Below are 27697 nucleotides of genomic sequence, written 5' to 3' on the forward strand. Positions count from 1 at the left end.
GCCCCCCCTAGTCGGGGGCCCCCGGGCTTCAGCCCACCCTAGCCCAACGGTAAGTCCGGCTCTGACGTGGCCGGTTAAACCTGATATGAGGTTAGGGGACAAACGTGGCCAGTTAAAACTGGCCAACGCCACGTCGGATGTCTCCGCGTTTCCTAATCACAGCCAGTAGGCTCCCAGTACACATGCAGTAGGTCGATATGGTAAGGTGATTATCGGTAGATTTTCATTCGAATCCGCTAGTTTGAATGAACCACAGCTCTCTACAGTACGGTAAATTCACAAAACGTCTCTGACTGATGCGATAAACAGCAGCGCGTCATTCATTCACAGTCACGCCCAACATTCAAGCAATGTCGGAGTCGGATCTAATGCAAACTAAAAGAAAATCACAAACTATACAGAAGAGATCAAATTATTTATAACAGGACGGTACATCTTTGAATAATCAGTGCAACTTAACGGCAATCATTAAAATCCTACATTGCTGGCTGGAGTCCCCCAGGGGTCTATACCAGCCTCTCTTTTTTACCCTCATTGAGCTTCAGCCATTCATGCCCTGTTTTAAGCCCAAACTGCACCAAGGATTCACCACGCAACTCCTTGCAACATGCAACTACTATCCCCAATGGCAGTTGCAACAAAACTGTTTTAAGGCAATGCAAACTCCTTGCAACTGCCATTGGGGATGAATGTTGCAAGGAGTTGCATCGTTGTGGACTGGCCTTAAACCTGTGACGCCACGGTGAAAGTGGTTAAACCGAAGATGGCACAAGTTGGGTCATGGCACAGTGTCAATCCTGGCATAATAATAATAATTAATAATACTAATAATGTGTCAAGCTTCTCTTCAACAGAAGCCATTAAGTATCACAGTAGATAATAGAGTGCTGTTCACTTCAAGTAAACATCCCATAATAATCCTCCATGTGTCCATGGCGACGGTGTTATTTCTGGTGATCTGTGGAGAAAGGAGAGAGAAGTTACTTCAAACCTGACGGAACAAACGTAACTTTACTGATGGCTGGGTGATATGAATCAATTAAAGTGGTATTTTTCTTTTAAACACTTCTGGGGATCATTTTAACATATACTCTGGCTTTTGTGTGCAAATCCAGATGGTTTACAAGATGCTTGATTCAATATTTAGATATTATATTCAATGTGTAGACATTTGATGTTCATAGACACGCTCCCTTCCTAATAAGCCAGGGGTCTTCAAAGTTTTTCAGGCCAAGGACCCCTTGGCTGAGAGAGAGATGAAGCAGGGACCCCCTTGGCTGAGAGAGAGACAAAGGAGGGATATAATCGATCTATAAAATTGTGTCGCAGATTGAACTTTTTCATTAGATTTCATAGATAGCTTCATGGACATGTTTGACAGCACTATGCTCAGTGTATGTTGGTTCATGTTGATGTGTATTTTCAGACATGTATGCACTTAAACCGTCAATAAACTAAACAAACATCCCACTGAGCAATAGTCGGGATATAACTGGTCTAAAAGTGAAAGTTTTTTTAGCGGTTCATCTGTTTTTTAAACGTCTATATACATAGCTGTTGAAACTGCGTTGTTTCAACCTCTAATCTAAGCATTCATTTTTAGACAATTTTTAGACCATTTAGACGTATTTTAGACGTCTAATAGCCTGAGAAATGCTCAGTGGGATTGTAATATCATCAAAGTCCCTAGACTTGGCTGGCAAACGATTTACGTCATAAGTGCTCTAAACAAACATTGTATTATATCCTCAAAGTCCCTAGACTATAGGCTGCCATATGATGTGATCTTCCAAAGCAATGCAGGTGGTCCTAAAAACAAATAAGAAAATGAAAGGAAATCCTATCACACAAATATTGGCGGCCCCCCTCTAGTAACATTGACACCGAGGTCCCGGACCCCCTGTTGAAGACCCCTGCTCTAACATCAACATCTGCCCATTCAACATCAAACTCCATTTGAAACATGCGAGGCACATTGAAAACATAGGCCTACGTCCCTGGTTCTGGTGAGTGATATTATCCTTCTAATGCGTGAGGTGACCATTATTAATTCATTTTTAGTTTTAAATGGCATTTAATTTTTTACCTAAAAAATCACACCCATGTGAAGTGAGGGGCACTCTTATATTTGTCTTTACACAAACACTCAAAACTGGCCATTCATTATCAATGGCATTTAATATTTGTGTTCTCTTAAAGCTGGACATAGGAGGGGCTAAATAAAAGGTAAAAAAAAATGTAGCACCATTGCGCATTAGGACAGTACTACAGTCACCAGAACTGTACAGTCCACACCCAATGACTTGCGATACAACTCCTTGCAACATGCGATGAGTCAACTCCTTGCAACGTGCCATATGATGCAGCTCCTTGCAACTCCTTGCAGCCATTATCCCAAATTGCAGTTGCAAGGAGTTGCATTGGTTCGGACTGGCTTTAACATGGTTAAAACTGAGTTTTAAGTAGAAGAACAGGTTTATATAGGAAGTACATGGGCGTGTCTGATCACATTTATATAAAATATATAGACATTGAGTCAAGCAACTGCACAGTGCACAGTGACAGTACTGCACACACAAGCCTGGATAGACGTTGCATAGATGTAGTCAATAACTGTTTTTGTTTACACTATAACTAACTTCTATCAAGACTTTTACAGTATATGCTGTGGACACCTACTGGTTGACAAGACGTATTGCATGAAGGTCTAAGCACAATAGACCATACTGTAGTTGTGTGTATACAGTAACGGTAGAAATGTGGGACCTGGTTCAAATACCAGGTATAGGACATACAAGATTGCACAGATAGCAGCATTAAATATGTTGTCGACGTGAAGCATGCTGATGGGGCAACATGCATGCCCATGTGTACTCTTATGCAAGTGCGCACGCACGCACGCACGCACGCACGCATGCACGCACGCACGCACGCACGCACGCACGCACGCACGCACGCACGCACGCACGCACGCACGCACGCACACACACACACACACACACACAGAGTTAGTTATGCCCACTGATGCAACCGTCAGCCAACAACAAGCCAAATCCTAGAGGGAGCGCTTCGTCCATTTTCAACATATATAATTGGTACCTCACTAAGCTCAGTATAATGAAGGCACCATTTTCTGTCTACTCACTCTGTTCAGAAAACCTGTCTACTCGCTCTGTGTCTCAGAGGAGGCCTGTGGACAGTTTAGAAAACCTGTCTACTCACTCTGTGTCTCAGAGGAGGCCTGTGGACAGTTTAGAAAACCTGTCTACTCACTCTGTGTTTCAGAGGAGGGCAGGAGGACAGCTTATAGAAAACCTAGCAGTGCTGGGAAAAGTACTGAACTGTCAAAACCACAATCTAGAAATACTCATCTTCTCATTACAAGTAGAAGTCCGGTATTTAAAATGTGCTTGGCGTGACATGTTGTGAGCTTGTAGATTTTCAAAGGTTTTTATACATTTGAAAACTTTAAATGGGACATTCTGCAAAATTAGTACTAAACGAATTCTAAATGAATAGTAGGCTACTAAACTAATTCTGGACTTTTACTTGTAACAGAGTATTGAGTATTGAAATAATTTATACTTTTACTTAAATAAAAAATGTGAGTACCTTTTCCACCACTGAGCATTGGTTAGGACCATGGTTGATAATGGGCGAAGTGCTCTATATGGACAGGAAACCCTTTTGTTTTTCAGAAAACTTACAAACAAAGATTTGTCACAAAATTATGAGATTGTGCTATTTTCGAATAGCTAAAGTATAAAATAATGGTTAAAGTGGTTGATTACACAGTAACCTGACTCCGCCAGATGAAAGAAGCTTGCTTCACTCTTGTTTCACAAGCTACTTCAATACCGCCCCCCCATCTGGCGGAGTCAGGTTAGTTACACAGGTGCTTTCCTGGTTTGAATCAAGGTAGATGGAATGGAGGTAAGGTCACCAACGTCATTTTCGCTATCATGCAAATCCAGACGGCAGATTCGTCGCATCATGGGAGCCAAACTACACCCGGAAGTTCGGTGGAATGCATTGGAGTCAGTGAGAGCCAAACTTTGATATGTCTTCTTTCATATTCCTGAACCGATTATATGACACAGGTCTCAATGGTTCATAATAATGTTGAGCTGGTGAAGCTGGCTCCATTCACTGCCATGTATTCATGTAACTTCCGGTGCGAGATTTGGCTCCCATGAAAGAGTCATGGCACAGCAGAGTCACGTGACCATGACCTTTCCTTCTCTAAGCTTCCTTGGTTTGAATGGGTTAAGAAGACACGTTAGCTGCTAATGTGTCTTCTGTTGAAGAAGTAATCCGATTTAGTAAGTAAAGTAAAGGTAACTCAAAAGTGTACACAAGTACCAGTGCATTGAGTAATGGTACTGAGTTACTGTCCAGCGGTGCACGTTAGTATGGTGACGTTGTTAGCATGCATATTTATTCATAATTATAATTATCGGACCTTAGTGGTCCACCCTGCTGGAGGGAGGCCTGGAGGGGACCCCCCACGGAGAGCCGGTCACCTTCTCTGCTAAACCTGCGGATGGTTATTATGATTATAATTATTATTAGGATTATGATCATGATCATGCTTATGATTATTAGTATTAGTATTATGATTCAGAAGAAGAATAAATAGTGCCTCATTCACCAACCGTTCTTCAAGAAGAGGGTAAGTGATTTTCTGTGGTTAAAATTAAGTGTTAAAAAGCTCTACGTATATTGTGATAGTACTCATTGCTATAGAGTGTTTGTTCAGTAACAGTGTTAAAATATCTCTATATTTTGATGGTAATTATTGCTATAGAGTAAACACTCCAATTTGATCCAATCGGGATAGAGAACTCAGTCAGGATACAGATAAACGTGGTGGAATTGTAAGTGATGACACAAAGAAAGGAGCAGACACAATTGGAGCTGGAACACTACAAATTAAGCTGATAAATGGTTGATTGATTGATTGATTGATTGATTGATTGTTTGATCTTACTGAACAATAGCAATGATTACTATCATATAGTGATTTAACCTTTAAAAGAAATAAATGTAAAAAAATAAAATAATTATTATATAGATAATATAGGGTAAATTATATATATATATATATATATATATATATATATATAAAATTTACCCTACCTTTAATAAGAAATGTGTATTTAAAGGAGAGTTCCGGACAACCCAAAGAAGAGATCTAGCGTTTGACCACCTGTGCGGGTAAAAAGCATGGATTTTTATTTTTTTATTTTGCAAATTTTCCAGTGATCAATGGATTATCGTCATCATATTACAGTAATACAACGAGTTGTCCGGAACTCTCCTTTAAGGCTACGGTCACAGCTGAGATGATAAGAAATGTGTTCTTAACCCTTGAACTCCCGTTGACGGATTTGACGGAATTAATCAATAAGGCTACAGTCAAAGCTGTGATGATTCATGAAAACAGTAACATCGCGGTTGCCGGGCAGAAACCCTGTATCTCCATATTTCAACTTTTCTCATAAATTAATGCCCGACTTCGTTGCACAAGAGTGTCGCACAAAAGTATCAAAAAGAATGAAAGTGGTTTATAAATAATGAATCAATGAAAAGTATTAAGAGGAGCAAAAATAATAACTACTTCTGAAAAGTAACGGTTTTTGGACAGCAACCATATTATTATTGAAGAGAACATTAAGATTATCATGATTTGAAGACAGCCAGAATAATATATTATCATGATTTAAGCTAACATAACAGGGCGTGGATGTATCATTACATTACACTCTCGTGGTACAAGTTAACAGGGTTGTGTGGGTGGTGTTTGTACCGTTGTTGGAGTCACAGCAGGGCTCTTCTGTGGTCTCCCAGTTCATGGCCCTCTGGACAGCCTTCTTCCATCGAGAAAACCGGAACTCACTCTCTGTGGCAGGCAGGCAGGCAGGCAGGCAGGCAGACAGACAGACAGACAGACAGACAGACAGACAGACAGACAGACAGACAGACAGACACTGATCATTTACAATTTTTGGCATTTAGCAGATGTTTTATCCAGAATTGCAGAGAGAACAGTGTAGTGTACGGTAACTCAGAGAGTATACAAATGGAATTTGGTTCCATTTGTACACTCCCAGAGTTAAATTAACTTTTTACGTAAATGTAGATTTTACAATATACATTGGGGTCCCAGAGATAGAAATGCCATTTAATGGGGGTCCGTAGCCTAATTCAGGTCTTATGGGGCTTCCTTGGCATATATTTTCAAAAGGGCGTCCGCCGTCTAATGAGTGTCAATTTGGGGGTCCTTGACATGAAAAAGTTTGGGAACCACTGATCTAAATAACATCCTGTACATTTGATATAGGTTACCAGGTAAACAATAAGCCTCTGCATAAAGTTTAGAGACAGATGAGACATCTGGCTAAATAACATGCACATCTGTGGTCAAGAAAAACAAACTTAAAGGAGCATTCAGTGATTTGGGTGATTTGGAAAACCACCCAGTCCGCCCCGGTAACAAAATGTGCACATGCACGCTCTACAGTGGGGGGAAGTGCAACAGGCCAACAGCATGTGCACCAAGGCCCGCCCCCAGTCGATCATGATTGGAGGAAGGCCCCTCTCATCCTGATTGGATGAAGGCTTTGCCACCCGCCACCATAACTGAAACTAGGGTTTTTTGACCCCAGGGGCTCACTGGGGACAGGGAGGAACTCCTTATATGGTCAGCACACTCTATAGTAGGGAGGATTATCCAGAAAAAATAAGTGATATTTGAATTAAGTAAAATCACTGAATATACCTTTAAGAAACAAACAAAAGACACGAGAACGAGTGACCAAGACATGTCTGCTTGGTCGCCATATCTTGGTCAGTCAAAAGTGGTAGAAAGGGATCAGGGAGAGTGAAGTGCTAGGGGCTTGTGTGCTAGGGCTAGACGTCGGACTACGGCAGGAAGTTTTTATACTAACGCAAAACTTTGAAAATCATAACAAAGTTTCTCCCAGGTTGGGAAACGTTGAGACATTTTAAATATTATCTGCTTTTAAGATAACATATTGAATTCACACACAAGTCATCTGGGCAATTCTTTGAAATCTGGTTTGTGTATCCTATAAATCTACATGATGCTGAGATAGTGTAATGACTAAACCTTTCCACTTGGTGGTAGTGGATCATCAATAACCATGTAATTCCATGCCAGGCTTGTGAACACTGTCTGGATATGACCAAATTAAAAAGGTCTGCAAATATCCATTATTGTCTGCACCAGGCCGAAGGCCTAAGTGGAGACAATATTTTTAGTCATAGCTTAGTTTTTATTTAGTTTTCGTCAGTGAAAAAAGGTAGTCAACCAACATTTATTGTCATAGTTTAGCTGATCTGAGGCTGGTATTGTATACAGTGAGGTGGTGTCGTGATACGTTCAGACTTCTTAAGCTGCGTTCAGACTTGAATAGTTAGAGCTTGTGATTACATACAAAGTCAATGCAAAGACGTTTTTTTTTTGTGGCTTTCGCCTTTATTTTATATATTTTATGGAGGGACAGACAGTAGGCTGACAGGAAATGGGGAGAGAGATGGGGGGAAGACATGCAGTAAAGGCCGTCGGGATCGGGAGTCGAACCTGTGGCACACTGCCAGACTGGATTACCAGCCAAGGTGCCTGGACCACTGAGCCATGGCCCAGGCCTATTCACCCAGTTCTAACTGAACTGACCGCCAACACTGACCACTCACCAATGTGAAGCGATTGGAGCGACTGGAAACAAATATACATTTTCTACTGTAGGATGCGACACTGTACAATGAGGTGGTGGTGTTGTGCTACTGTAGGATGTGACACAGTGACACTGTACAGTGAGGTGGTGGTGTCGTGCTACTGTAGGATGTGACGCTGTACAGTGAGGTGGTGGTGTCGTGCTACTGTAGGATGTGACACTGTACAGTGAGGTGGTGGTGTCGTGCTACTCTAGGATGTGACACTGTACAGTGAGGTGGTGGTGTCGTGCTACTCTAGGATGTGACACTGTACAGTGAGGTGGTGGTGTCGTGCTACTGTAGGATGTGACACTGTACAGTGAGGTGGTGGTGTCGTGCTACTGTAGGATGTGACGCTGTACAGTGAGGTGGTGGTGTCGTGCTACTGTAGGATGTGACACTGTACAGTGAGGTGGTGGTGTCGTGCTACTCTAGGATGTGACACTGTACAGTGAGGTGGTGGTGTCGTGCTACTCTAGGATGTGACACTGTACAGTGAGGTGGTGGTGTCGTGCTACTGTAGGATGTGACACTGTACAGTGAGGTGGTGGTGTCGTGCTACTGTAGGATGTGACACTGTACAGTGAGGTGGTGGTGTCGTGCTACTGTAGGATGTGACACTGTACAGTGAGATGGTGGTGTCATGCTACTGTAGGATGTGACACTGTACAGTGAGATGGTGGTGTCATGCTACTGTAGGATGTGACACTGTACAGTGAGGTGGTGGTGTCGTGCTACTGTAGGATGCGACACTGTACAGTGAGGTGGTGGTGTCGTGCTACTGTAGGATGCGGCACTGTACAGTGAGGTGGTGGTGTCGTGCTACTGTAGGATGTGACACTGTACAGTGAGGTGGTGGTGTCGTGCTACTGTAGGATGTGACACTGTACAGTGAGGTGGTGGTGTCGTGCTACTGTAGGATGCGACACTGTACAGTGAGGTGGTGGTGTCGTGCTACTGTAGGATGCGACACTGTACAGTGAGGTGGTGGTGTCGTGCTACTGTAGGATGTGACACTGTACAGTGAGGTGGTGGTGTCGTGCTACTGTAGGATGTGACACTGTACAGTGAGGTGGTGGTGTCGTGCTACTGTAGGATGTGACACTGTACAGTGAGGTGGTGGTGTCGTGCTACTGTAGGATGTGACACTGTACAGTGAGGTGGTGGTGTCGTGCTACTGTAGGATGTGACACTGTACAGTGAGGTGGTGGTGTCGTGCTACTGTAGGATGTGACACTGTACAGTGAGGTGGTGGTGTCGTGCTACTTTAGGATGTGACACAGTGACACTGTACAGTGAGGTGGTGGTGTCGTGCTACTGTAGGATGTGACACTGTACAGTGAGGTGGTGGTGTCGTGCTACTGTAGGATGTGACACTGTACAGTGAGGTGGTGGTGTCGTGCTACTGTAGGATGTGACACTGTACAGTGAGGTGGTGGTGTCGTGCTACTGTAGGATGTGACACTGTACAGTGAGGTGGTGGTGGTGTCGTGCTACTGTAGGATGTGACACTGTACAGTGAGGTGGTGGTGTCGTGCTACTGTAGGATGTGACACTGTACAGTGAGGTGGTGGTGTCGTGCTACTGTAGGATGTGACACTGTACAGTGAGGTGGTGTCGTGCTACTGTAGGATGTGACACTGTACAGTGAGGTGGTGTCGTGCTACTGTAGGATGTGACACTGTACAGTGAGGTGGTGGTGTCGTGCTACTGTAGGATGTGACACTGTACAGTGAGGTGGTGGTGTCGTGCTACCTTCAGGGTTGATCTGAGGATGGTATTTCTCCGTGTCTACGTCAGGTAGATGATCAGGATTGTTACTCCAGACCTCCACCCCCTTCGCCGCCCCCGCCGCAATGGCCACGCCCAGAGCGGTGGTCTCTGCCATGGTGGGACAAACTGCACGCACGCACGCACGTATGCACAAACACACAGACACGCGCACACACGTTTCTTGACTATTCTTCAACATAGAGGACATCAACATTATTGGGATTTGGGACAGCTTTTTTTTTTACATTGTGTAACTATGCATCCATTATTCCATTTCATGTTCATTTTGTGTGTGTGTGTGTGTGTGTGTGTGTGTGTGTGTGTGTGTGTGTGTGTGTGTGTGTGTGTGTGTGTGTGTGTGTGTGTGTGTGTGTGTGTGTGTGTGTGTGTGTGTGTGTGTGTCTGCATGAATCTTACCAACAGGCATGCACAGTATATCAGCTTGCAGCTGCATTAACAGTTTGTTACGCGTCATGCCTCCATCCACCTAATAGACAGACAGACAGACAGACAGACAGACAGACAGACAGACAGACAGACAGACAGACAGACAGACAGACAGACAGACAGACAGACAGACAGACAGACAGACAGACAGACAGACAGACAGACAGACAGTAGAATGGGCACTTCAACGAAAGTACAGGTCAATACAAAACTGCTACGAGGATGAGACCAAACAAAAGCACTAAGACTTGTTTACATCAGGGTCTAAGATAAAGTACTGCAAGATGTACACAAGTGCATTTTTGGCCACGGTGTGTAGTACCCTCATTTACTTCTGTACCTTTGTGTAGGCCTACATATGTATTATTTCTGTACATATTGTACATTGTGTATGTTCTCTATGCACAGCTTTGCGCCCTGTCATTTTTGTATTGTATTTTATAGGTACTTTGAGGTGTATCATGGATGATCACGATGATGCATTGAAGTGAAATTGTATTACTGCCTCGTAATGCTGCCACCAAGGATTGGCCAGTTCTCACTTGAAAAAGAGACTTTGTCTCTCAATGTGTTTTTACTGGTTAAATAAAAGGTCAAATAAAAAAATGCAGAAGAACACAAACAAACTCACCCGCAGCTGAGTGAGAGGAACTCCACTGTCCTGGTTCATAGCATCTAGGATCTGAGACACACATGAGTTAGTCAATAACCAAACTTCCTGAACTTTGACCAACAGAATTGCTCAATGTCTAATTATGTTAGACATTGAGTCATATATGGAGCAATATGTGAAAGTTATAGAGTCATATATGAAGTCTCAGGGCCGTGTGTTGTCTCGACTAGATGGTGTTACGGTGTACTGAGTAATTAAGGACAAAGTGTCACAGACAGACAGACAGACCGACTCATAACAGAGGTGAAAAGGTGAAAAGCTGTAACGCACCAAGATTGATAATTTAAGTAAACATGCTCTGAAAATGCACGCAGCCCACCCATCTGACTAACTTGGAAACTAGACAAATCTGCCATAAATCTGCCTCCATGTTGTGTAAATGTGTCTCTAACTAACTCACCTCTCTGGTCTGGAAGCAGACGGCCTCCATGTTGTGTAAATGTGTCTCTAACTAACTCACCTCTCTGGTCTGGAAGCAGACGGCCTCCATGTTGTGTAAATGTGTCTCTAAACTCACCTCTCTGGTCTGGAAGCAGACTGCCTCCATGTTGTGTAAATGTGTCTCTAAACTCATCTCTCTGTTCTGGAAGCAGACGGCCTCCATGTTGTGTAAATGTGTCTCTAAACTCACCTCTCTGGTCTGGAAGCAGACGGCCTCCAGCGCAGCGAACGCCAGGTGGTTCCTGTTGGTGAACTGGGTCAGGCCACAGATGATCCTACACGAGAAGAAGTGCCCTGATTATTTACTTTATAGTTTATACCATTCAATCTGGGAAGGCGTCATTGTAGATTTTAACTATCCTATATTGTTGCTGTTGGACGCAAACCGCAATATCTTCATGTTTCAACTGTTTAAATGTTTTATTTTTTTTGTTTGTTTGTAAATGAATGCCCTACTACTATCATACAAGAGTGTCGCACAAAAGTGGTGGTACATGGAGAGCCAAATATTTTCTTAGGTAGTACTAAAAAAGTTGGGAACCAATGGGTTAAAGGACCCATTTTCAACATACTGTATCTTCAGCTCCCAGCTGGTACTCGTAATGCTCAGACCATCCTGCCACCAAGGATTACCAGCAAGAGGAGGAACTTGCAAAACCTGTAAGTAGCTCTAGAAGATTCTGCTTGTCGCAAAGCATCTTCAAGGTTTACTTCACCTGATTGGTCCTCACTAATGCTCATTATATATGGTACCATTTTTGTTTACTCTGTTATGTGTCTCAGAGGAGGGCTGTGGACAGTTCAGAAACCCGCCTGCAAGTGACATCATCGATGGGGGAATCCAAGCTAATAGAAACTGCAGGTTTTACATTTTGAAATCAACACTGTGTTTAAGTTGTGTCATCTGCAGAGATTGAGCTGTCTCACCCCCTGGCGCTGGGCTCCCAGTATGGCGCATACAGTCCAGAGAACGCTGGGACAAAATAACACCCGTACGACGTTCCTACTGCTGCTGCTAGCTGCTCTGCAGGGAGAGAGAGAGAGAGAGAGAGAGAGACGGAGGAGGGGAATCTATAATCAATGTCTTCTAATATGAATCAGAATTGATTTCGTCGATAAAACTATGACAATCGACTAATGAAAACCAATTTATGATGACACAAATTAAGAAGCATTTGATGTATTACCATTGTGTTGTTCTTGCTAACTGTAAATCGCTCTGGATCAAGAGTAGGATTCTCCTGATTCGATCACGTGAACAGAAATCGGGGCCGATCGTGTCATTTTCAAATCATCAAGAAAAGAACATCCCTACTTGATGATATTAGACTGGATATCGTCTCGTCTGTGATTTGGGATATTGTACTATTGTGATATGGCATAAGTGTTCTATAAAAACATAAATATCGGATAGGGAAAAATCAGTATCGGCTAGATACTCCAAATCAAATGATCGGAATCAGATCGGGAGAAACAAAACAGAAGATCAGGGACATCCTTACTTAAGAGCGTCTGCTAAATTGTAGTTAGTTACCTATCTCTGAGGTGGACTGGACGATCCCCATGTTATCCTTCAGCCACCGCACCACAGCCCCCGCTATGGCCACAGAACCCTGAAACAACCATCACAAGTCAGCACCCTGAAACAACTAGGGCTGGGGCCGTATGGGGTTTTTGTTAACGCGGTCGTTTCTAGGACCTCCAAATTAGTTTTGTATTTGGCCACAGACCCCCATCTGAAAATATTTCATGCCAGGGACAAGCTTAGATTTACAGATTCATCCTATATTCAAATTGTATGATAAATTAAACATATAAACTTGGTACCCAGGTAGGTTGGTACACACCTCTAGTGCGTAGCATGCTGGCTGGTCCTTCCCCAGTTTGTAGGCTACCGTGGTCAGCAGGCCGTGGTCCGACATCACAGGCTGGGAGTGGACAGCGGAGAGGAGAGAGGCCATGTTTGCAATCCAATGGGAGGGGACAGCAGAGAGGAAAGAGGCCATGTTTGCAGTCCAATGGAAGGGGACAGCAGAGAGGAGAGAGGCCATGTTTGCAGTCCAATGGGAGGGGACAGCAGAGAGGAAAGAGGCCATGTTTGTAGTCCAAACTTCGAAACATGTTGCACAAAATCACAGCCAACTCCCACTTACACTAATAATAACATTATTTTTTGAATGTGTCCATACACCATACATCTCACCAGTATAAAGTAACAAAGTAGTGTACTTAAGTAAAAGTTTGAGATTTGTTTTATTTTTACTTAGTTTTTACTTATTACAGGAGTATTTCCAATGTTCTATACTTTTACTTCTACTCCACTTCACCTCAGAGACAAACATAGCCAAATACCTTTGTACTTTTACTCTTACTTTACTTGTAACAGAGTGTTTCTAGTTTCTACATTGCATTTCTGATACTTGTATTGATAAATGTGTGAGTAGCCTACTGTTTCCACCACTGTGTCTCACCTTGGTGCCTGTGTTTTTGAGCAAGAAGCAGCCGGTCCCGTACCTTCACACAACAGACAGACAGACAGACAGACAGACAGACAGACAGACAGACAGACAGACAGACAGACAGACAGACAGACAGACAGACAGACAAGATGAGGTTATTCAAGTCTTAATGTAAATAATATAACTCGAGTCATCATCTTACAGGATAGAAACTCAACACACTCCTATATTGTAAACAGACAGCCGTCTTTACCAACATTCAGCAGGAATGGTAATGGACTCGCATGCATGGACGCACAAACACACTTGTTCCGACATACCAAGAGTACCCTACCCAAACACTAACCTAACTCTAACCGCACGCGGGCGCCACGGGTGATTTGTAACCCGCAGCATGGGTGATTTGTAACCGGCAACACATGTCGGGAGCGACATGTTGTCGGACTAATGACTGTCGGATGTTTGGTATGTCGGATAAACGTCTGCACCCCCTTGGGGCGCCATATTTTACTGCTGAAATAGCGTACAATCGTTGCTGAAATACGTCGGCAGCACCACCCTGATGATGTTTTTAAGTACAGTACTGGAAGTAAATGCTTGTGAGGGAGATGAATGGAGTCGGTCGGATAGCTTACGTGTTTTTGGCCTGGCCGTTGTTGAAGCACATCTGACCAACCAGAGCTGCTGACTGGTCACCTAGACACTGTCATGACAAGAAGACACATCTGTCACACACATCTGTACTCTACCTCCTAGACCCTATCACACATCTGTACTCTCTACCTACAGTAGACACTGTCACACATCTGTACTCTACCTAGACACTGTCACACATCTGTACTCTACCTAGACACTGTCACACATCTGTATTCTCTACCAAGACACTGTCACACATCTGTACTATCTACCTACAGTAGACACTGTCACACATCTGTACTCTCTACCTACAGTAGACACTGTCACACATCTGTACTCTACCTAGACACTGTCACACATCTGTACTTTCTATCTAGACACTGTCACACATCTGTACTCTACCTAGACACTGTCACACATCTGTACTCTACCTGTCCTAGACACTGTCACACACCTGTACTCTCTACCTACAGTAGACACTGTCACACATCTGTACTCTCTTTTTGACTCCTCTGTAATTGATTGATTTCGTCGAGTACTAGAACTAAAACACTTCAGATGACCAAAATATGACGAAAAGTTTGCTGTCAAAATCAACAATGTATGTAATGTGTGAAATTTGATAAAATGAGATGTTCTCTTACCCCTGAGATGGGAACGCCTTCCAGAGAGCTGGATTTCTGCAAGAAGAAAACAGAGGAACGCAGTGATTCAGTGAATGATCCAAAAAACAACTAGTAAAAGTGAATATGTAAGTAGTGGTGGAAAAAGTACCCAAATGTTTTACTGTACTGTAAAATAATCAATACTGCAGTATAGAAATACTACAAGTAAAAGTCTGGAATTTAAAATGTAGTGCAAAGTGCAAAAGTATTGGCATCGAAATGTGCAGAATGACCCATTTCAGGTTTTCAAATGTATACAAATATTTTGAAAATAGCAGATCTACAAGCGCGCTTAGAAATGTTGAGCTTGTACTCAACATGTTCACTTTTGTATTGACACACACCAATAAACAAACGCTGCGAACATTCGTTTATCATCGCGTGCGATTGATTGATTGATTGCAACATTTAATTTCCCTGACAGATCAAAGGAGGTTTAGACTTCTTCTTGGGTCAAACGCTGCGAACATTCGTTTATCATCGCGTGCGATTGATTGATTGATTGCAACATTTAATTTCCCTGACAGATCAAAGGAGGTTTAGAATTCTTCTTGGGTCAGACTTTTACAGTCTTTTATAATCTTTACTGTCTTTATCAGTTCAGAACAGGGTTAATGAGGTCATCTTATTTTATGACACCGTAACCGTAATGTTGTTTTCCTTATTGGAGACTTTACTGTCCTCCAAAGGCCACTACATGCTTCACAGAGAGAATCAATACTAAAGTGTTTTTATATTGCCTCAGTACTGAGTTGCAGGTCTGAGTTCTTAGTCTAGTGTTAGTCGACTCAAAATCTTAGGCCCAAACCACACCAATGCAACTACTCACAACTCCTTGCAACAAAACAATTTTAAAGACTATTGTGGCAACCTTGAACGTCTGAAAACCGCTGGCCAATCACACCGTCCAAACTTCTTTTGGATAGTCAGAACATATCGGATGTACAGTCAAACAAAGTTCTGAATGACGTAATTTTGGAGTGATTGACAACCCTGTCCCAACAAACGCTGGTGGTTGGAAGCATGTAGTGAAGTCAAACACATGCGAATCTGTCCCCAAAACAAACAGACAGACACAGACGCGCGCGCGCACACACACACACACACACACACACACACACACACACACACACACACACACACACACACACACACACACACACACACACACACACACACACACACACACACACACACACACACACACACACACACACACACACACACACACACGGGTTTATGAACGTACCATCCACCCATAGATTTCAGAAGAGCTTCTAACGTTAGGGAGGATTTCCATGGGAACATCAAAGTATCTGAAAACAGACATATTATATTATGTGTTATTAATTACCAGTGTTGGAAGGTAACTACTAAGTACATTTACTCAAGTAGCCTACTGCCAAGGTGTTATATGTTAATTCTATTCAGATTCCCTGAATAGATAGAGGTCCTCTTCTGGACACTTCATTTCAGTAGCAAAGCAGCAAAATAGGAAAGCTAATCAGTGAATAAAACCTGCAGGGAGAACATGCATTTTCAGAACAACTTCAGGAAAATATCAGGAAAGCATGAAGAGTTGGTATGGCACGTCTGTACCGCAGTACAAGCTCACAGAATGGCACGTCTGTACCGCAGTACAAGCTCACAGAATGGCACGTCTGTACCGCAGTACAAGCTCACAGAATGGCACGTCTGTACCGCAGTACAAGCTCACAGTACACGTCTGTACTGCAGTACAAGCTCACAGTACACGTCTGTACTGCAGTACAAGCTCACAAAGCATGAAGAGTTGGAATGGCAGCACGTCTGTACTGCAGTACAAGCTCACAAAGCATGAAGAGTTGGAATGGAACGTCTGTACTGCAGTACAAGCTCACAGAATGGCACGTCTGTACCGCAGTACAGGCTCACAGAATGGCACGTCTGTACTGCAGTACAAGCTCACAGAATGGCACGTCTGTACCGCAGTACAGGCTCACAGAATGGCACGTCTGTACTGCAGTACAAGCTCACAGAATGGCACGTCTGTACTGCAGTACAAGCTCACAGAATGGCACGTCTGTACTGCAGTACAAGCTCACAGTACACGTCTGTACTGCAGTACAAGCTCACAAAGCATGAAGAGTTGGAATGGCAGCACATCTGTACTGCAGTACAAGCTCACAAAGCATGAAGAGTTGGAATGGAACGTCTGTACTGCAGTACAAGCTCACAGAATGGCACGTCTGTACTGCAGTACAAGCTCACAGAATGGCACGTCTGTACTGCAGTACAAGCTCACAAAGCGTTGATCATATTTTGAAGGATTTTGATGAATTAATTTGAAAGCGTTTCACTTTTACGTTTAGAAATTGAAGAATATTTTGATGCCAGTGGAGTAAAAGCATTGAGCATTGAACCTACTAACCTACTACCTACTAACCTTTATTAAAGCAGTACTAAAAATACATTAAGACAAACTCTTTTGCAAGTATGTGCATACTTGTCTAGTGGCTCAGTGGAGTTCCTCTTTAGGCTAATGATGTTGGCCTTCCACGTGGGAGAACCGGGGGTTCGAATCCCGGGCGTTACACTTGCAAAAGAGACTTTTTCACAGGAATGTTTCACAAGTTCCGTGCATAAAAATAGGACAATAATAAATGTCAAAATCCCATAAAGATCAGACATACATGCTAACTACCAAAAACACTCTAGTGGGAGATCCTAAAAATGTAAGTCCTAAAAACATATAACATTTCTTCATGAAATTACAAAAGAAAACCAAATAAAAATGTTGTTTTTTGGCAATAATTAAAAACAAATCTAGGAAACAAAAAAATAAATAAAAGGGACCCATAAAAAGGTGTCCACGACCCACAAATAGGTCCCAAACCAGTGTTTGGGAAGCACTAATATATCTGTAGGATACCTGCAGAGCTCGGGGTCCCATTCCAGGTCATGGATGTTGAAGAGCATGGTACGACTGGCGTTAGAGACATCCGTACAGTGGACCCCTCCGTCTCTGCCTCCTGTCAGACACTGATATGCAAAATAAAAGACACATTAATATGGTCCGTTCAGCGTTCACAACCAAGCATGATGATAACTATAGCGAAAACCGATAATTATGTCAGAAATCGCTCTGAAAGTAGTCTCGCGTAGACAACTATTCCACAATCTCGGAATGCTATATACAGTCTGGAATTACAGCTCCCAAGAGCCGAGTAACAGAAGCTGTCTCTGCTTCTCAGACCGGAAAGATATTCGACCAATCACGATGCTCACGGAACTGTTGCATTGGAAACACAAACGAGACGGGACCAGAGTCAAACGAGCGGGAGATTCATGTTATTTGTGCGCGGATAGTGCTTTGCTTTGAGTATGACTTGTTTTTGCCACTGTATCAAGTGATGGGATGCGGCACATCCGCTTTATCGTTTACTCATGGACAGCGCTTCCGTTCTTCAGACTGTATGACGGAAGCATTTGAAAATTGCGAGAGGCAACAGTCTGGCCACACGCCTGGCCACCCATTTGGATCAAACGATATCGTTCACCCACTGTGGTTGCAGTTGTGGCGTGGGACTCTGAGTGGAAACTACTTTTTTTTATGACGTATTTGCCTGCCTGCCCGCCTGCCTGTGTTGCGTACCCAGATGATCCAGGAGTCGACGGTGCCGAACATGGCCCTCTGCTCCGCCACCGCCTGTCTCACTTCCTCCACGTTATCCATCATCCAGCGCAGCTTCACTGCGCTGAAGTACGTGCTGATAGGAAGACCTGTTTTATGCTGCACACGCACACACACACGCACGCGCGCACACACACACACACACACACACACACACACACACACACACACACCACACACCACACACCACACACACACACACACAGATTATGTAATAATTGCGGCAGCAGGTCAAATAATCTATAATTTAAAAAACAATGAATAAAACTAAATCGAACAAAAGGTGATAGTCCTACCTTGAGGTGGTCCTTGTTTCTGCCAGGCGTTCTGTTAATGAGTCTCTCTACGGTTGACTGAGTCCGCATGTCCAACCACACTGCAGTGCACACGCACACGCGCACACACACACACACACACACACACACACACACACACACACACACACACACGTCACATACATTCAGAAAAATATCTTTAAAGATATATTTTTTAATTCCCATTTCTGCTAAGCAGCAGATACAGTATATCGTCTGTGTCGGGTGGAACATCTTTTGGATTTCAGGATTCAAATTCTAAAATAGCAAAGCTAGCAGATCTATAAAATATATTATAGTATGTGCATTTGATTCCATATATGTGAATTTGACTCAATATTATGTCCATTTGACTCCATATTATGTGCATTTCATTATGTGCATTTGACGGCAGCCCCAATCTGGACCCCCAGGCACCAACCATCATTCCCAATGGGCATCGACCTAGATTGTTATTAGTTGTATATATTGTATCATGAATTAACCATTAACTATACTGTCTGTCTGTCTGTCTGTCTGTCTGTCTGTCTGTCTGTCTGTCTGTCTGTCTGTCTGTCTGTCTGTCTGTCTGTCTGTCCGTCAACTCACCGATAGCATTGTACAGCGGCTCTCCTGTCTTCTTGTCCCAAACTGTCTGTCTGTCTGTCTGTCTGTCTGTCTGTCTGTCTGTCTGTCTGTCTGTCTGTCTGTCTGTCTGTCTGTCTGTCTGTCTGTCTGTCTGTCTGTCTGTCTGTCTGTCTGTCTGTCTGTCTGTCTGTCTGTCTGTCAACTCACCGATAGCATTGTACAGAGGCTCTCCTGTCTTCTTGTCCCAAACCAAGGTTGTCTCCCGCTGATTTGTCACTCCCACCGCTGAGGAGACAAAACACACACAATCACATCTAGCTATCCACACAAAGTGCTATCCAAGGACAGAGTGAAAGACTTTACTAACTTTACTACAGTACCTTGATTTTCATCTGGTTATAAATGGGACCACCATTGTTTACACCCAGTTCTAGCCATTACATTGAATGAAAATAGATGTCACTAGACATATAAATAGGTAGAAAACTCTGAGCGACTTACATGTACTGTAGACTGCTGCTGTAGCTGTCGTAAAGCACTGACACAAACTATAATACACACACGGCGCAAATGCACGCACGCAAATGCACGCACACACGCACGCACGCACGCACCCACGCACGCACACACACACGCACGCACCCACGCACGCACACACACACGCACACACGCGCACACCCCAAACCTTTTATATTGGATACATCAATCTTGAGTTGTCGCAGTTTCTCACAGGTTCTCTCCAGACATTCGTACACTGACTGGATTATCTCCATAGGATCCTCCTCCACCCATCTGATTGAAACATGAAACGTACGCGCACACACACACACACACACACACACGCATAAACATTGAACATGTGATGTACACTTACCAAACACAATAATGGTTTGATCTTCATTTACATAATACTAAGGTTGTGTTGTGTGTGGAATGTGGATGTATCTATGGGAGAATGCATGTCATACAGCTCTATTCCTAAACATAATATAGAGAAACACAGCATCCAATACAACATGACAATACAATTGCTACGGGCTAAGATGGAGTCTGAAGAGGTGGGTTTTCCTCCTCCGCCAACATGTTTCAGTTGTATCATTAACTCAAAGATACCATCATTAGTATTTGACCAATAGTTTACTACTGTAATAACAATAATGGTCTTATTGTTGTACAGTACCTAGCTTAAAAGGTCAAACTCGTTGAAGGGGAACATTTGTTTTAGGCCATTTACATTTTAGGCCAGGCCAACTCAGTGTGTGAACTCACCCCTCTTTAGGGAAGCTCTGGGTGATCTCCACCTGATGGTGGCTGATCAGCTCTGCTGTTTTAGCGTTGAACACCTGCAGGGGACAGAGGTTAGGAGTAGAGAGAGCACTGGTATTAATAACTAACCACTTAAATCCTAACATTCCTGGGTGGAACATTCACCAAAAATAGCCGACTTGCCATACCATAGGCTGAAAAAGAATGCACCAAGTACAGTTTAACTCAGGTCTAGAGGGTCTAAGTGATTAAACTGAAGTGACATCGATAGATTCCAAATATTCTCAAAGTATTCTGAGGCACCCCTGGAGTGTGGACTTGCGTCATCACGGCACCCTAGGATTAGCCTGGTTAATAAACCAGACCGAATCAGCCGTTGGCAAAAAAATGTTTGCCTGCCAGCGGATTAGGGTCTGGCGAGGCTCAGTAGCACGCCTCTTTCCTACAACCGAGAACAGGTCGGGCCAATCGGGACACGGTATGCAATATGGGCGGGCTTTGGTACAGTGACGTTCAATGCTTGAGACCTTTGACTGACAGTAGCTCTGACCAATTGCTGAAAATGTTTGAACCCGCCCCCCGGGAAATGAAATCCAAGTGGAGCCAGCCCAGACTAATATACCGCGACAGTGTTGTGTGATATTAGTCTGGCTTATTAGCCAGGCTACCCTAGGATGCCACGGCACCCACTTCTGCAGTAGAGCAGTGGTTCTCAAACTTTTTCACAAGATTGACGCTTTACAAATCTGTTTACATTCTCCGTGTATGAAACAAGTGTTGTGATTGGTCGGAAAATATCGAATCGGGGGGAAATGCATCTGACGGATGTTCCGGCCCAACACTTCCGGCTATGCACTCTCTGCCTTACACCAGGGCTCCACCGGGCGCGTTGCGTGACGCGTGACAGGTGCATTCAAATTGAACCGGTGCGTTTTTTGACGCACGCGACGGAGACGCAACACGTCCGGTGGAGCCCTGGTGTTAGGTTGTGACCAGGCTTTTCTCTTCGCAGATGAGTAAGGCTGAGACCGAGGCTACTTTGATGCTATGTTTAAAAAAAGAATTCCAGGGCCCCTGACCCCCGGACCCCTCTTTGAGAACCACTGACTGCATTGCTGAGTAGCCATAGGTCAATGAAACACTGGAGTCACGATGTGTGTGTTTACAGAGAGGCCATCGACAGAGTTACGACTCTCTTTGATCACGCCGCTATGTGATCGCACCACGGTTCATTTATGGCACGTGCTTCATCGACATTAACCACTTAAACCTTAGAATCTGCAAAACCTTTTCCCACCCTACACCAAATCTCTGAAAACTCTCTCTGCTGTACTCACAGTGCACATCACAGTATTTTAAAGCAGTTGTTCTCAACCTGTGGGTCGGGACCCACCCGATATAGAACAATCAGTTTAACCACTCTAATCTTATTTTATACTTCTACTATCTACACAGCGTGTCACAATTGCGACATAGTGATATGGTTGTGTTTTGATATGGTATTTTTTTATTCATAGCCTATTTTTGTCTCCACCAGGCCGAAGGCATGGGGAGAGAGTATGTTTTGCACTCCGTCCGTCCGTCCGTGTGTCCGTCCGTCCGTGTGTCCGTCCGTCCGTCTGTGAACAGCTAATCTCTGGCACCGTTGGCTTGATCGCAGCCATACTCTGCACACACACTCCCTGAATGCCAGAGCTGAACCTCTGCCCCAAAGTTTTCACATTGGCCTGTTATAGCGCCACCAGGAGGCCGCTTTGTGCAAAACAAATGTTTTGACAGTACACCTACAGATTTTGTCCAAACATTACGCAAATTGGTACACAGTCTCTCTAGAGCCATTCAACGAAACGGGTCTTTCAGATTTTGCAGACTCCATCCTGATTGGCTAAGATTGGCTTCCAAAGTTCGCAGGAGTGCTCCGTTTCAAACAAAATGCTGCAAATCATGAACACATGGTGTGATTTCCGTGAAATTGTGCACGCACATTCCCACTAGGTCGAGGAAGAAATGCCACTTGAATATTTTCAACTCAGCCTCATGGTGGCGCTATAACTGGCCGATTTGTGTTTTTAACTATAACTGCACCGATCTGTGTAAAACCATGTATGCACACTCCCTAGAGGCCAAGGAAAAACCTTTGCCTGGAATTTTTCACATCTGCTCTTTAGAGCGCCACCAGGAGGCCGACATATGTAAAACACATTTTCTAATATTACTCCTTCAGATTTTATCCAAATTTCACGCAAATCGGTACACATGCTCTCCATAGTCATGTGATCATGTGATTTGTTTGATTTCTCATAATTATCCATCCTGATTGGCTACGATTGGCTTCTAAAGTTTTCAGGAGTAGCCCGTTTTGTACCCGTTTTGTACAAATTGCCACAACTCCGCAACGCAGCGTCCGATTGCGGTGAAACTGTGCATGCCTATTCCCACTACTAGGCTGAGGAAGAAATGCCACTTGACAGTTTTCAAATCAGCCTCATGGTGGCGCTACAACAGGCCAAGTCGCGACACACACACACACACACACACACACACACACACACACACACACACACACACACACACACACACACACACACACACACACACACACACACACACACACACACACACACACACACACACACACACACACAATCCTATCCTCCTGGTGGAGACCTGTGCCCAGAAGGGCACTTTTTCTAGTTGAACATATTTTAAACAAAACTCTTCTGGGGGTCCCTCCCTGGCACAAAGTATTTTCAGATAGGGATCCATGGCCAAATACATAATCAATGTCCAGACTCCAGGGTCCTCGACATGAAAATATTTGAGAACCAATATATATTAGACATCAGAGACACACTGGCAGTGCAAAGGGACAGAAAACAAAATCAGGAGATCAATGTGTGCCAACCCAATCAGGGAGAGTTGGCACGCATCTCAACCCAGGGAGAGTTGGCACGCATATCAACCGAGGATGAGTTGGCACACATCTTACATAACATCCTGAATGTCTAAATAAAGACCCAAAATACAAATGAAGACCTCATGGCTCCCACCAAAGGTCACTATGGACATTCAAACCCTGAACAACCCCATGATGAGCACATGACGGGAGAGAGAGATCAAAGTTTAATATTGGACAGATTATCAACATACCGGCTTAGCGGCCCGCAACATCTACTGTGCCGATACCTCTGACAATAACAGCCTAATATATTAACCATAATGAATAACTGATCGTTCCTGTTTTGGACTGTTACATACATAATACATTAAGAACAGGCTAAGAAGATTTGAGGTTTGTAAGAAAAACAAACTACAGTATAGGCCTATATAAAATATACTTCCTGCACAGCCTGCAGTCAAATCCTCAGTGTTAAATAATCCTTCTGCAACTCAGGAGAGTAAGCCATGAAATAAAGACGTTTTTAAATGCTTTGTTTCCTAATGTAAATTACTGTTAGACTATTTTGTTATGCTTTGTTTTATGTGGGGACTGCGGATGGAAATTAGCATTTTTGCTAAATCCGGTGTATTTACACTGCATTTATGTAATGTCCATTAATATGCATTGTCCCATCTAAATTAAATAAACAAATAAAGTAAAGTAAAGAGGTTTCCTACTAGAGTGTGCGGGGGAAGGAATAGGATATAACACACTGCTGAGGTTAACCAGAGTAAGGTTAACTGTCTGTCACAATGAGGGGGAAGGAATAGGATGTAACACACTAATGAGGTTACATTTCTGCAGTAATGAGCTCAGACAATTAACACAGTGTGCTATCGTCTGCTGTCCAGTAGACACACGCGCGCGCGCACACACACACACACACACACACACACACACACACACACACACACACACGCACACACACACACACACACACACACACACACACACACACACACACACACACACACACACACACACACACACACACACACAGACAGAGACAGAGACAGAGACAGAGACAGACACAGACACAGACACACAGACACACACACACACACACACACACACACACACACACACACACACACACACACACACACACACACACACACACACACACACACACACACACCTTTTTAACTTTCTTGTATGTTAGCAATTAAATTGTCAGGGTATTCCAACCTCATACCCTGACATAAATAAATCGAATCAACGTCACACACACACACACACACACACACACACACACACACACACACACACACACACACACACACACACACACACACACACCTTGCACAACCTTAGCAGATCACAGAGCACAGATCATGTGACTGGACTGACACTGTTCCAGTCGATGTGCTTATAAACGTGGAAAACAAAATTCACCTTTATACTTTATTACACACCAGAGCTTCACTGAGTTCAAACAGGCGGCATGCCAGATTTCTGAGCCTGATGCCGATCTTGATTTTCAAGAGACTAGCTGGAGCAACTCATTGCCAATGTGACCCATATTTGATGCACAAGCAAACAACTAAATAAACACATGAACTTATCTACAATCTCACACCCAATCTACAGGCACAGATACTGCCAAACTGATAGATATATATCAGTCTTCCACTTGACCAGGCTGAGATTTAGGAAGACCATCTCCTTTTTATTTTGCTGCTTTTATTCTTGTTTCATAAAAAATATATATAAAAAATAAAATACATTTCAGTATAACGAAAAATGAGAGGAAGACAAAATATTTCCACAATCTACTGAACAGCTTCAGCTTCCCTTATAAGGACTGGACTTTCATCCAAAACGACAAAGATCATGTTTACAATTCCACGGGACTCAATAAAGATAATGGTAAATCCAGGTCAGTAACCTACAGACAGGCTCAGGAGAAGTATTATAACGGTGGTGTAAGTGATGTTGTTTGGTTAAAACAAAAAGGTTTTGTTAAAACGCTAAAGCTCTATTATATGGTGATATCCTAATAATTGCTATACAGTGTTCAGTAACAGAGGTCTTCCCTGTCTCGCAGCTCTTTAATAAACAGAAAATACTTGTTCATGTGATGATGTGGGTCACCAATTTCATCGAATCAGGAGGGAGAACCTGTTTTATTATCACCTTCAATTTCATAGAATTCCCCAATTGCAATTGTATCTGCTCGCTTTATTTGGTTTCTTGACTTCTAATTACAATGTTCCTGTCAAGGACCCCCAAATTGACACTAATTAGCCCACGGACCCCCATTTGAAGAGATATGCCAGGGACCCCCATAAGAGAAGAGTTGTACGGCTCTAGCAGTGATTCTCAACCCGTTTAATTTCAAGGACCGCCAGTGTGACATGCATTAGTCTACGGACCCCCATTTAATGGGACCCTATCTCTGGGACGCTCAATTTATATTGTAAAATCAATGTTAATTTAACTCTGAGAGTGTACAAATGGAACCAAATGGACCCGATCCAATTGAACACTCTCAGAGTTACAGACCCATAAGGGTCCATTTGGTTCCAAACCATCATGTAGCTGGGGACCCCCTGAAACTCCCTCAAGGACCCCTGGGGGACCCCACTTTGGGAACCACTACTGTAGGCTATGTATATGAGTTTGGTTCAATCAATGAGTTCGCATCAATCAATTACTATCAGAATATAGAGCTATTTAACGCACTAGGAGGGGGTGCCTTGTCTGTTTGGGGGTAGCCAACAGTAAACACCCAACACTTTACACCGGATTAACTTTTAATTAAATATGTGTTCTATACTCTTCTACACCTGTAGCCTACATGATCTCCTTACTGGTCAACAAAAATACCTTGAAGACCCTAACAGGAGCCCTCGTACAAGGTTTCTTCGACTATGCATACATGATGCACCCCATGGATACCATGCACCTCAAAAGGCCCTTTCGTTTGAACTGTACTCATTCTACAAACTGCAAATACATTTTTCAATCAATCAATCAATCAATCAATCAACCAATCAATGCCCAACATTTTAAACAAGTTGCACAAAATCTTAGCTCCACTATCGCGGTGGGTGAGGTTCCAAACATGGCTAACAAAATCCTAACTTGTATTTAAAACGTCAGACTTAAAGCACGTTACACTGAATTAAGTCTTCTACACCAGTGGTTCCCAAACTTTTTCATGTCAAGGACCCGCAATTGACTCCAATTATCTCGCAGACCCCCATTTGAAAAGATACGACAGGGACCCCCATAAGAGACGATTTTTACGGCTCTAGCAGTGATTCTCAACCCGTTTATTTTCAATTTCCTCCAGTTTGACATGCATTAGGCTACACTTTTAATGGGATTTCTACCCCCAATTTATATTGTAAAATCAATGTTAATTTAACTCTGAGAGTGTACAAATGGAACCAGTTAGGTCCATTTGTACACTCTCTGAGTTACAGACCCATAAGGGTCCATTTGGCTCATAATTATCATTTAGCCGGGGACCCCCTGTAACTCTCTCAAGGACCCCTAGGGGTCCCCGGACGGCCGGACCCCACTTTGGGAACCACTGTTCTACACAACAGTACACTTTAAACTACATGCTGTGTATCTGCTGAGCCGGTAGAGGGCGCACCATACATCTATTATCACATCACCTTAGCTGACGCTATTGGTACTATAAATCCTCCGGCGTGTCCGTCAGACCAGACGCCCGTCCGTCAGTGTGTTAAATACATTAATGTATGTGTTACTCCAGCCAGCAGTGTACATGGCTAATAACGTACACTCACTGACTCACTCTCGTCTCGCAGTTATAGTGCATTTATAGTGCCAGACCAGTCAATGCAGTCAGTGCATTTATATGGATATTTTAGTTCATTGATGAATTCCTCACCAGGAACCTTGTGGAGCTGGTCCCCTGGTCAATGGCAGCGACCAGAGGGTCCGTCATGATGTCTTCACAGTGTCCGGTCACTGTCACTGGAACGCCGAAGAGAAGACAACGTCTGGACCCTAGGTTCCGTGTGGTGGTGTGGTGTGACAACGGCGAGACAGTCCACTCCACTCCACTGTGCGTGTGCGTGTGCGTGTGTGTGAGAGAGAGAGAGAGAGAGAGAGAGAGAGAGAG

At 43.5% G+C, this 27697-nt stretch overlaps 1 protein-coding gene across 2 annotated transcripts; it reads right to left on the reverse strand.

Moving 5' to 3' along the window:
- Positions 1–27628, reverse strand: LOC306935209 (glycerol kinase-like). 2 transcript variants are annotated; one of them, XM_079518163.1, is made up of 21 exons: positions 27464–27628; positions 20658–20731; positions 20074–20180; positions 19596–19673; positions 18804–18883; positions 18469–18606; positions 17746–17855; positions 16084–16150; positions 14814–14849; positions 14169–14236; positions 13546–13588; positions 12922–13002; positions 12609–12687; positions 12002–12098; positions 11265–11349; positions 10592–10642; positions 9931–10000; positions 9496–9639; positions 5810–5902; positions 4463–4537; positions 2–958 (listed from the first exon to the last, which is right to left on the reverse strand). In XM_079518163.1, exons 1-20 carry the CDS (start codon positions 27518–27520, stop codon positions 4464–4466), a joined length of 1632 nt encoding a protein of 543 aa, XP_079374289.1. In that variant the 5' UTR covers positions 27521–27628; the 3' UTR covers positions 2–958; position 4463. The 2 variants fall into 2 exon arrangements, with proteins under 2 accessions (XP_079374290.1, XP_079374289.1); XM_079518164.1 differs by lacking the exon at positions 4463–4537 and having other exon boundaries at positions 1–958.
- Between the last annotated feature and the right edge of the window lie 69 nt (positions 27629–27697).

This window comes from Electrona antarctica, assembly GCF_951216825.1.
Source record: "Electrona antarctica genome assembly, chromosome: 13".
NCBI lineage: Eukaryota > Metazoa > Chordata > Actinopteri > Myctophiformes > Myctophidae > Electrona > Electrona antarctica.

Excerpts from the sequence above, each read along its gene's own strand:
- LOC306935209 (XM_079518163.1), bottom strand. The coding sequence starts at position 27,520 with ATGACGGACCCTCTGGTCGCTGCCATTGACCAGGGGACCAGCTCCACA. Across the intron at positions 18,607-18,803 it reads GAAACAAGGACCACCTCAAG|CATAAAACAGGTCTTCCTAT; the intron begins GTAGGACTATCA and ends GTGCGTGTGCAG. Across the intron at positions 17,856-18,468 it reads TCGACTCCTGGATCATCTGG|TGTCTGACAGGAGGCAGAGA; the intron begins GTACGCAACACA and ends TTTGCATATCAG.